At 34.7% G+C, this 12,588-nt stretch overlaps 1 protein-coding gene across 2 annotated transcripts in view; it reads right to left on the reverse strand.

Annotated features, from left to right (window-relative positions):
- The window catches only part of ACER3 (alkaline ceramidase 3), a 180,469-nt gene that overhangs the window by 37,641 nt on the left and 130,240 nt on the right, over nucleotides 1–12,588 (reverse strand). Inside the window, exon 6 of one of the 2 annotated variants that reach the window (XM_081274043.1) lies at nucleotides 10,209–10,244. The exons of the other annotated variant lie outside the window; for it this stretch is intronic. Within the exon in view, the coding sequence (XP_081130169.1) occupies nucleotides 10,209–10,244 (36 nt within the window). The remainder of the gene's footprint in view (nucleotides 1–10,208; nucleotides 10,245–12,588) is intronic. 2 annotated transcript variants of the gene reach the window in all.

Genomic DNA, 12,588 nt, shown 5'->3' on the forward strand with positions numbered 1-12,588 from the left:
CAGTGTTTCTTTGAAAAGGCTCTCTGCTTCTTTCTGTCTTTCTCCTCCTTCTATAACTCCCATAATACATGTATTAGTCTGCTTGATGGTATCCATAACTGGCTTAAATTTTATTACTCTTTCTATTCTTTGGTTTTTCTTTGCTCCTCAGACTGAATTATGTATTGTGACCTGTCTTTGGGTTCCCTGATCTTTTCTTCAGTTTACCTAGTTTTTATTTGGTTGACTTCTTTAGCGCCAGATTTCTATTTGGTACTTTAAAAAAATTTGCTCTGTCTTTGTTGAAAGTCTCACTTTGTTTCTGCCTTGTTCTCTTGACCTTGGTGAGCAACTTTTATAAGAGTTATTTTGAATTCTCTTGGGTAATTTATCTATCTATTTCATTAGGGTCAGTTTCTGGAGAATTGTCTTGTGCCCTTTTTTGGAACATCTTTGCTTGTTTTTTTTTTCATTTTCCTTGACTCTGTTGGTGTTTCAACACTAGACAAAGCAAGTACCTCTCCTAGTCTTCACAGGAAAAGACCCCTCACCAATCAGCCCAGGCAGAGAACCTGGGCACTCTACTAATGCTTTCCCTTCCCAGGAAGAAATAGGCAGCTATGCTTTTCGTCTGTTCACTCCATGTTGAGTTGGGGTAGGAAAGAAGCTGTGGTGTTTACCAAACCTAAGCTACCACCTGCACTCTCTGCTGAGTAGCCAGACAGCTGAACTTGTGAGCATCAGGACTGAAGAGAGAGAAAGATGCTACCTCTCTGGGTAATCCTGGGGAAGTTGGGAGCACCAGATAAAAGGATAATTCTTTCCCTCCTTAGCAAAAAGCTAAGAGTTGGGGATTTTTTTTTTTTTTTTTTTTTTTTTTTTTTTGGTTTGCTTGCTCTGTGCTGAAAGGATCAATGGCATCTACCAGTCTAAAGTGCTGCCTCTTTTCTTTCTTGGGTGGCTACATTGTGATGAACTGGTCAGAGCTCCAAGATTTGCAAGACAGATTTCTGTCCTCTAAGGAGCTGAAAAGTCTGGGTATTGAATATGTGAACCAATTCCTTCCTCTCCAGGGTGAAGGTGGGATCCAAGGGTTTTCTTCCTGACTGCATGGTGCTATACCAGGGGCAAAATCTCCAGATAGAGGGTATCCTGAATCTCCAAAGCAGTTTAATAAATCTGGTTTTGCACTCTCCCAAAGTGCAGGAGTCTTTTAATTCAATTAGTTTCTTATTTTGCACAAAGTGACTCTGTAAATTATTGCTGAATTGGTATGTATGTGGACAAAAGTCCAAGGCTTTCTACTCCAGCATCTTGGTGATGCCACTCCTTTATTTTTATCTTTTCTAGTTTTTAAAAATATATTCTTAACCTTTCTCTTTTCCCTGATACATACTCCTCCTGCCCACTCCTCCTGGGTACTGGGAATTAAACCCAGGGGTGTTCTACCACTAATTTACATCTCCAGTTCTTTTTATTTTTTATTTTTGGGTCAGGGTCTCACTAATTTGCCCATGTTGTCCTTGAACTTGCCTCTGCCTACTAAATTGCTGGATTACAGTATGCACCACTATGCCCGGTTTCCTGATATACACATTTTAAGGCTAACCATTTCCCTTCAAGTACTAACTCTGCTGTATCTTATGAGTTTTAACATGTACTTATTTCAATTATAATTCAATTTAGAGTGTTAGAGAAACAAAAAGAAAAAAAAAGAATAAAAAGGAGTGAAAAAAGGTTAAGAAACTCATGGATACAATCAAGCAACTAATACATGCATTATGGGAGTCACAAAAGGGGAAGAGAGAGAGAAAAGGACCAGAAAACTTTTTCTAACTTCTATGATTTCTTTGGTCCATGACCTCTTGAACTTTAATATCTATATTTTAATAAAATTGAAATATAATCAGAAATTATGTTCTGATTCCAACTGAAATTTGTTAATATTTGATTTATTACCCAATATATGGTTGCTTTTTGTTAATGTTTTCTGAATATAGGGAAAAAAGGTATTTTTGTAATCATTGGATACAATACTTCACATTTGCCCTTTTAATCAAGCTTTAAAAATTATATTAGCTGGGTGTGGTGGTACATGCCTGTAATCCCAGTGGCTAGGGAGGCTAAGATAGGAGAATCATGAGTTCAAAGCCACAACAGCAAGGTGCTAAGAACTCAGTGAGACCCAGTCTCTAAATAAAATACATAATAGGGCTAGGGATGTGGCTCAGTGGTTGAGTGCCCCTGAGTTCAATCCCTGGTACCCCCCACCAAAAAATTATGTTGTTCAAATATTCTATATCATCTTTCAAATTCTTAGAACAATATATTAAAGTCACCTAGTATTATGAATTTGTCCTTTTTACCCTTCTAGTTCTATCAAATTTTACTTTATATATTATAGGTATATATAAATTTAAAATTATGGTTTTCTGATGATTTGGATCTTTTACTATGAAGTAATCACTATCACTAGAAATCTTTCTATTTTGAGACAGAGTTTCACTAAGTTGCTTAGGGCCTCACTAAGTTGCTGAGGTTGGCTTTGAACTTGTGGTCCTCCTGCCTCAGCCCCCCAAGCCGTTGGGATTACAGGCATGCAACACTTTTCCAGTCCAGAGATGTTGCTTAAAGTGTATTTCATCTTATGTAAAAATAATGATACCGTATTATTTTTGCTTAGTATTTGCATAGTTTTTCTTTCAACTTTCCTGCATCTTTTTCCCACCTAAGAGATGGCTGGCCTCAAACTCCTGGGCTCCAGTGATCCTCTTGTGTTAGCCTCTAGCATAATTTGTGCATACTTTTTTTTTACATTGCTAGGAAAGAACCCAGGGTCTCATGCATGCCAGACAAGCATTCTACTGAGCTATATCCTCATATCCTCAATTCCCTATTTTTTTTAAGTTGGTATTTCTGATAACAAATTAGATTCTGAAGTAAACTACTTTAGGGGCAACATACTATCATAGGACTATAAGCTTTGGAATAAAAAAAGAGTTGGGTTCATTTTCTAGCCTTGACACTAACTGAGAAGCAGTGGGATAATTAAGAGTTAACCTTTCTGACTCTCAGTATTTCACTTATAAAATGAAGATATTTTAGTAAGATAATAGTTAAGTCAGCCTATTTAAGCTATATGGATAGATATACAATATCTAGCACATAACAGATAAAAAATACTACCTTTCCTTCTATTCCAAATGGGGTTTACACCACGGTTTCTTTATATTCCTAATTTGTAATAAAATGCCATAAATGAAACTGTAAAATTTAAACAAAGCTACTTAAGTTATTGTTTTTCATATTTTTCTTTCTTTCAAACCCTGAGGGTCAAATGAGAAGCCACTGAATTAATACACTAATGTGTCATGTCTAGATACAATCTTTAGGAGACATCTACTTGGTGGGGAGATTTTAAGTGACAGGACTCCTTGAGACATAAGATGACATCTCATCTGAGATATTCAACTACTGATTTGTTAGTTTGTTGTTTAAACAGTGTTCACAGACTTCTTAAGCATTCTTTTTATCTACTCTTATGTATGCTTCCCCCCCCCCTTTTTTTTTTGCTTAAAATATACTGGTGATTCTATTGAATGTGACAGCAATGTGATTTGAGTATTATCCTTGGCAAGGCCATCCAACTAAATAAATGGCATTTGGCTTCCATTTGGAAATGTTTGGGTCATGTTGGACTTAATACAGTAGAGTAGAATTGTTATCAGTATTTTCTCCATCCAGGATGCTAATCTCGTTTAACAAGACAAATAATTCTGGTTGTAGCAGATACTGTTTTACAGCATTGAGACTGAGCCCAGGGAGTGGGGGTGGTGCTCTACTACTGAGCTATATCCCCCAGCTCTTTTTATTTTTTATTTTGAGACAGTATCTAACTAAGTTACCCAGGCAGGCCTTGAACTTGTGATCTTCCTGCCTCAGCTTCCCAAATCACTGGGATTACAAGTGTGTGCCACCATGTCCAGCCTGCAGCAGATACTTTTAGAGTATTTATTAAACCTTTCCTTCTAATTTTATCTCACTATCTCTCTAGGCCCAACTGAAATACCTCCTTTTAGAAGATTTCCATGATTATCATAGGCAGAAACTTATATATCTTACATCTTTTTATTTTTGGTCCTGAAAATTGAACCTAGGAGTGCTTAACCACTGAGCAACATCCCTATCCCTTTTTATATTTTATTTAGAGACAGGGTCTTGCTAAGTTGCTTAGGGCCTTGCTAAGTTGCTAAAGCTGGCTTTGAACTCTTTGAACTCGTGATCCTCCTACCTCAGTCTCCAAGCCACTGGGATAATAGGCATGTGCCACTGTGCCTGGATTAATATGTGCTTTCATTATCACACTGTATTAGTTTATTGACTTGTATTTTGCATTATCTTACATTTTTATGCTTGTAAAATAAAATTTCTCCTTGTTTTGGACATTTTTACAGATGAGGAAATTAAAGAACAGAAACAGAAGAAATCTGTCCATGGGTAATTGAATGTCAAGAAATCAAAATTTTAAATTCTAAAGGTAGGGCTCCCTTATATTAGATAATACTCTCCTTTTCCATTATTTTTAGACTTTGAAAATATCTGCATTGAAATAGATATTTATTAAAATGAAAGATTATAGTAGTTGAAATTACAAAACAGAAGGCAAATAATAAAATATCAAATATTTTAATGGGCAAAAATGCTCATTAAAAATATTTTAGGTGGTAAATTGGGTTGTGGCTCAGCGATAAAGCACTTGCCTCCCATGTGTGAGGCACTGGGTTTGATCCTCAGCACCACATAAAAGTAAATAAACAAAATAAAGACACTACATCCATGTACAACTAAAAAATATGTAAAAAAATATTTAAGGTATCAAGACAATCTATGCAAGAGTTTGAGCTTTTTATGTTTAATATAAACTGTCAGCACCCAAACCACACTAGAGAAATAAGTCTTTATGTTGGCCAAAGAAAGTCTATTAGAATAATCAATTTTACCATGTTGTTATTTATACCTGGCTTTGAAAAGGATCTAATTATACTTATAGCAGTAATTCTATCATATTACTTCTTTCTTTATATATATATATATATATATATTATTTGTAGATGGACACAATACTTTTGTTTAATTTTTTAATTTTTATGCAGTGCTGAGAATCAAACCCAGTGCCTCACACATGCCAGGCAAGCAAGCACTCTACCACTGAGACACAACCTAGCCCCACCTTCCTTTATTTTTTAGATTACCAATATAAATAAATTTTGAGTGATAGAATAAAGTTCTTTGATATTAACTACTTCAAGAGTTTGGTTTCACAAATACTTTTAAACATAAAGACTATTCAATAAATAATTTCATGATAAGTAAGTATATCAAAATCTTCTTCCTTGATAAGTACTATAGAAGCATGTATTTTTAACGGCTTCATCACTTTCTTTCCTTTTTTTTTTGTTACCTAATTTTCCCAAAATTTTATTTTGAAAAAATTTAAACCTCTAGATAAATCCAAAATATAAATACAATGAATAGCAAGCCACATGTTATATTATTATCATTACTGTTTTTGAAGTTTTGGGGATTGAATCTATGGATGCTCTATCACTGAGCTACATCCAAGCTATATTTTTCTCCTAGGTTTAGAAAGTTTCTAATTTATTTTTCTATCTGTAGAACCTAGTAAATACTTGGTATGAAGGCAGTGTTTCAGAAAATACTAACTTGTGTACTTTCCTAATTTAATCTGCTTTCATTCCTCTAACTTATCCTTTGTTGGAACTATAATTTATAATATACAAACATGATCACATCTCTTCTCAGCCCAATTAACTAACATCAGCTAACATCTATTACTATAAGTAAAGCACAGTGACAAGCACATTACATGTTTTATTTCATTTAATTCTACAACAATCCTATGAGGTAGGTACTATTATTAATGTGATTTGATAGGTAAGAAAATTGAGGCATAGGGTATTAAATAATTTATCTAAGGTCACGTAGCAAGTGGCAAACCCAAGCTTTGGAGTCAGACAATCTAACTCCAAAGTCCATGTACTTAAGCATGAATTGCTGCTTACGTTCTCATTTTTCTTTGATTTTGAACATCCTCTCTCAGCCTGGACTCCCTGCAAATTCCTATTTATCTTGTTAGTCACATCTTAAAGCCTTATCCTAGAAACATTAGGCACCTTTCTTTGCATTCACTGTTCTTTATATACAATTATAACTCACATTTCATCAAACGACCCCTTCAATACTCTTAATCATCTTTTTTTCCTTCACTTTTTTTTTAAATTGGTGCATTATGATCTTTCCCTACCCTGCTTTCATGACATATCCCATTACAAAACAAATATTTAAACAATATCTATTATTTGCTCAGCTCTGTATTAGACTCTGGGGATACAGCTCTTTACTTCCATGGAGCTTGCATTCTAGGTTTGCATGGGGGAGACAAATACATTTGAAACACACACATGTGGACACACACACATAAAAACAAATTAGGAAAACAAAATAGCTTATTGCTATTAGTGGGAGAGTCTAGATGTGAATCCAGGTTTCTTTGACTTTAGATCTTAAAGTCTTTGCTCTGCTGCCTATTTTCAGCTTCTGTCTCAGAATTTGGTACTGTGAAAGCACACAGTGGATGTTTCTTGAATGAATACTAACTGTGCTCTACCACCGAGCTATGACTACAACCCTCCTTATCCTGATTTTAAATCTCTAGGCTCAGGGCAAAAATTACAATGGACATTCACAGACCTACTTTTCATCCTGCTTCCTTTTTTTTGTCAGCAAATATTACTGCTATACACAGAGAATAAAATATTTATTTCTGGAAAAAACATGGAGGGGTAGTTACATTAATAGAAGTCTTTCACCCTCAGATTACCTGTTTCACCTTAACATCATCCTACTTCTCCCTCCTACTTGTTCATTTATATATTCTGATTTTTAAAAAATAATAATCTTTATTTTTAGGGCATTTTTACATTCATAACAAAATGCAGCAGGAATATCATGAGTTTTCACATAGCCCCTGTGCACACATATACAGTTTCCCCCACTATGAACATCATACACCACAGTAGTACATTTGTTACAAAGAATCTATTGGACACATCATCATCACCCAAGTCCATAGTTAACATTAAGATTTACTCCTGGTGTTTACAATACTATAGGTATGGAAAGATGTATCTACCATTTAATATACAGAATAATTTTACTACCTACACACATTTGTAGGCTGAAATCTAAAATTTTCACTGTAAGTTGAATAGTTGCAATGGATATAATTTCTCAAATACTATAAACCTTGACATTTTAAAATACAATTACTATGTATTAAAGTATGCCATTCCAATATTTAAACTTTTAAATTTTAAATAACTTCAGATTTACAGAAAAGTTTCAAGAATGCTACAAAGAACTTCCATCTAGCCTTCACTCGGATTCCTCAAATGTTAACCTCTTGCTACGTCTCCTCTATCTACTTATCTCTTTATCTATCCCTAAATATTTTGGTTTTTATTTCCTAAAAATCAAGGACTTTCTATTACACAAGCACAGTATAAATATTATTAACTAGGAAAATAACACTGATATAATACAAGGGCTTTATTCAAGTTTTATAATTATATTAATAACATTCATCGTAGGCAAAGAAAATATAAGACCATGAGGTATATTTAGTTGTCAGGTCTTAAGTCTTTTTTTTTTTTTTCTATCTTATCATGCTGGGGATTGAACTCAGGGCTTCACACAGGCTAGACAAGTGCTCCAATACTGTCATTTTTCTTTATTCCAGAACAATTCCTTAATCTTCTTTTGTCTTAATTTTTTAAGGGAATAGTCAAGTTACTTTGTAGAATGTCCTTTAGTTTGGGTTTGTTTCATTTTTCCTCCTGATTAACTCAGGTTATGTATTGTTGGTGCAAACACCAGACAATTCATATGTCCTTCCCAATGTGTCATATTAGGAGAAACACCATATCTATTTGTTCTTTAACTGGAGATGTTAACTTTCATCATATATTTATCCACATATTTTAAAAAAATTTTTAATACTTTATTTTATTTATCTTTATGTGGTGCTGAGGATCGAACCCAGGGCCTCGAATGTGGTGGTGAGCACTCTACTGTTGAGCCACAATCCCAGCCCCACATATTTTTCTTAATATTGTATATTATGAGTTCATATAAGAACTTCCAATTTCAATCCAATTCCAGATTTCATTTTTGGCCCTTCCTTTTTCCATATTTATTTCTCCAACATTAAGAGCTCAGACTTATTTGTTCAATTGTTTAGCTGTTTATTATAAGGATATTACAAAAAATATAGATGAAGGGATGAGTATGGTGAGGTTTGGAAGAAGGTGCACATAGCTCCCATGCCCTATCTGGTATTTAAGTGTGTACTTTCAGGACCTTTATGTGTTCAACTGTCTGAAAGCTCCTATTTTGCCTCTTCCCCCACTGTGACACTAGGGATCAAAGATAGGGCCCTCCAGTACCTAACTATGAGCTCTACCAATGAGCAACCTCACCAGTCCAGTCCCTCTGAAATTGATTATTAAAGTCTAGGCCTAGTGTATAAACCACAGTGGACATGGATAGACCTAGTTTTCAACCTGTTTCCTTCTCATCAGCAAATATTGCTATACACAGAAGAAAATATTTATTTTACTGGATATTGCAGCAGGAATAGCTATATAATAAGTTTGTTATTTTTACTGTACAGTGTCAAATAGATCTAAAACATAAAATGGAAAATTGGTGGTCATAGAATCATACAAATTAACCCCAGATTTCCAATTTTTATTTTGCAGTTATGATTTTTCATTCTTATAAAGCCAAATAAAATTTATAAAAATTGAGGATTTTTCATATAAATAAACTGCATGTTTTTCACTGTGTAAATAAATTTTTCTAATGAAAGGATGATAATGACAGCATTTCAAATTACAATAAATAAGAAGGTGATGATGTCCTTCCCTGTAGCATCTATTTTAATACATATGCTTTCAGTTGGCTGGAGAAAAGCAAGGCCCTAATGGTTATGGAATTTATTTCAACAAACAGATTTTGATTAGATGATTATTATATAGCTTGAGTTAAAAAAGTTACAGGAATGTTTTTTTTTTTTATAAGAGCACAAAATATTTTAAAAACCTCAAGGCCTCTGACACTTCTGAAAAGTGTGCTCACTTGCTAACTTATTCATTTACTTATGTTAGCAAGTTTATTAAAAAAATGGTGATAGGAGTCAGACAAATCTAAGGTTACAGTCTTGGCTCTGCCCCTTAATAAGTCCATCACCCAGGAGCAATATATTTTATATCTCTGAGCTCATTTCCCTTAAAATATGCATAATAATCTCTAATTTGTAGGCTAGCTGGTGAATTTAGAAATCTGTATAGTAATCAACGTAGTACCAGGAACCTGGTTGTATTCAATAAATAACAGTTCTCTTTATTTAAGGTCTGCAACTTTATTTCATTCTGGTTTCATAACGGGATATACTTAAATCATCATTTCCTACAACACAGTTTCCTGTGTTTGCTTCCTTCAATGTAAATGACCTCCTGCCTCAACAAAATGTACTAAAATATATGAAGGTGGAAACAGTCAAAGAATTTGCAGCCTGTCCTTTGACCCGCTCCTCCTAGTGCTGGGGATTGAACTGAGGTCCTTATATAAGCTAGGCAAGCACTCTACCACTTGAGTTATATACTCCCAGCCCATGCAGTTTTTCTTTTCTAGATCATAATATAAGACTTTATGTGTGTATGTATGTATGTGATGCTCCTTGGTTATTTCTGTTTGTAAGAGTAATCCTGCCCTTGCATTACTGAATATAATAGAGGGCTGGACCTTGGCTTTGGCTGTTAGATATATTCTTATTACCTAAACCTGGTTCCCATAAGCACTTATGTTTGCAACCTCTTGTTTTAAACACTGACTTTTTTTTAGGCTCTCACTAAAAGCTATGTCTACATATAATTACTAGAAAAGTGAAACACAAAGCAAGCATATACTATTAAACAATCAAATGTGGGGGCTGGGGTGGTGGCTCAGTGGTAGAGTGCTCGCCTAGCATGCATGAGGCACTGGCTTCGATCCTCGACACCACATAAAAACCAACTAATGTATCCACCTAAAACTAAAGCTACATTAAAAAAAAAACAATCAAATGTGTGATAATTTAAAATATTTACCTGATGAAATATGGGATCTTTTACATGAAGGTAAACCTGCAAAATATTAGAAAAATACATGTGAATGAAGTGTATTATGGAGGGGGAATAAAAACCTATTCCATCTACTTTGTAGATCCCAAACTTTTCCTGCTAATCTCATTTTGTTTGGACTTGACTCCAACCATGTAAAGCCAATCAGATTAGGTAGCATGCCACACAAAGTGCTAGTGCATACAGATGGCTCTCTACCAGTGCTAACCTTGCCATGGTAAATTAAATATTTCAAATCTATTGTGAACTACTCTGACTTCTTGGCCTTTGTGTCACAATCAAGTAGATAGAAGAATGCATGAAGACTCATGAAGAGGGAGGAAGTTATGCTGATAATTCCTGTACCACATCTATTCTATAGTAGAAAGAACACTGAACGATTTAGAGACAGGAGTTAAACTCTGGACACTTATTTGTTACAGGCCATGGGCGAGTAGGTGAATCAAAAGACCCACTTCATCTTATCTGGGTAATGAAGAGTAATAGTGGAGAGGAATGACAAGCTAAAATACATGAAAGTATCTAGCACACAGTAGATGTTCAATAAATGAAGACATTTAAAACAAATTTCCTGTTCACTCTTTTGTTATTAATCTGTTTGATCACCTAAATGCATTCCAAATTATACAATTTCTAGTTTTAGGATCCAGTGTCACACAGATTATTTAAGCCCAATGCTTGATTAATATTTAACATGCATGCATTGCCCCATAGGAGCACATTTTAAAAAATATTTTTTTAAGTTGTTGGTGGACCTTTATTTTATTTATTTATATGTAGTGCTGAGATTCTGACCCAGAGCCTCATACATGCCAGGCAAGCACTCTACCACTGAGCCACAACCCCAGCCCCAGGAGCACAATTTTTAAATGATGTGGTACACAATAATCAAAATTCAAATCACTACCCTTTAATGACTCTCATCACTTACAGACAAGGTTCAAATTTCTCAGCTTGACCTCAGGGTCTCCTACAATTCCTGCCTTTCTGTTTGGCCTCACTGCTATCTTCTTGTCTCCTTCTCATCCTCCGTTCCAAAAAGTACTGTGCTTCTTCAGATGTACTAGTTTCATGCTTTTGTAACTTTAAATATGCTTCTCCTTACTTTGTTCAGAAATGTTTCCCCGCTGGCAAATACTCATCTGTTAATATTCAAAGATACCATCAAAAGCCTACCATCAAGAAAACCCATGACCATATGGATTCTCAGCTGAGTTCTACAAGACCGTTAATGATGAATTAATGCCAATACTCCTCAAATTATTCCATGAAATAGAAAAGGAAGAAACCCTTCCAAACTCATTCTATGAGGCTACTATCACCCTGATACCAAAATCAGACAAAGATACATTAAGGAAAGAAAACTTCAGACCAATATCCCTGATGAACACAAATGCAAAAATTCTCAATAAAATTCTGGCAAATTACATACAAAAACGTATTGAAAAGATAGTGCACCACAATCAAGTGGGGTTCATCCTAGGGATGCAAGGATGGTTTAATATATAGAAATCAATAAGTGTAACTCATCATCACATTAACAGACTTAAAGACAAGAATCAGATCATCTCAATAGATGCAGAAAAAGCATTTGACAAAATACAGCAGTCCTTCATGTTCAAAACAGTAGAAAAATAGGGATAGTAGGAATATACCTCAACTTTGTAAAAGCTATATATGCTAAGCCCAAGACCAACATCATTCTCAACAGAGAAAAACTGACAGCATTCCCTCTAAGAACTGGAACAAGCCAAGGATGCCACTTCTATTCAGTATCATCCTTGAAACTCTGGCCAGAGCAATAGACAGAAGAAAGAAATTCAAGGGTTATGAATAGGAAAGGAAGAACTCAAACTATCACTATTTGCTGATGGCACAATTCTATATTTAGAAGATGCAAAAAAAATTCCACCAGAAATATTCTAGAACTAATAAATTAATTCAGCCAAGTAGTAGGACACAAAATCAACACCCATAAATAAATTGCATTCCTATATTCCAATAATGAATCTGCTGAAAAAGAAATTAGGAAAACTATCCCATTCACAGTAGTCTCAAAAAAAAAAAAAAAAAAACTACCTGGGAATCAACCTTTTCACCTAAAGAGGTGAAAGACCTCTACAATGAAAACTACAGAACACTAAAGAAATAGAAGAAGATCTTAGAAGATGGAATGATCTCCCATGCTTCTGGATAGGCAGAATTAATATTGTGAAAATGGCCATAGTGATGCAACCACTATGAAAAGCAGTATGGAGATTCCTCAGGAAACTTGGAATGGAAACACTCAGTTATCCCACTCCATGGTTTATTCTCAAAGGGCTTTAAATCAGCATACTACAGTGAC

The sequence above is a fragment of the Spermophilus citellus genome (assembly GCF_964194105.1).
Source record: "Spermophilus citellus genome assembly, chromosome: 2".
NCBI lineage: Eukaryota > Metazoa > Chordata > Mammalia > Rodentia > Sciuridae > Spermophilus > Spermophilus citellus.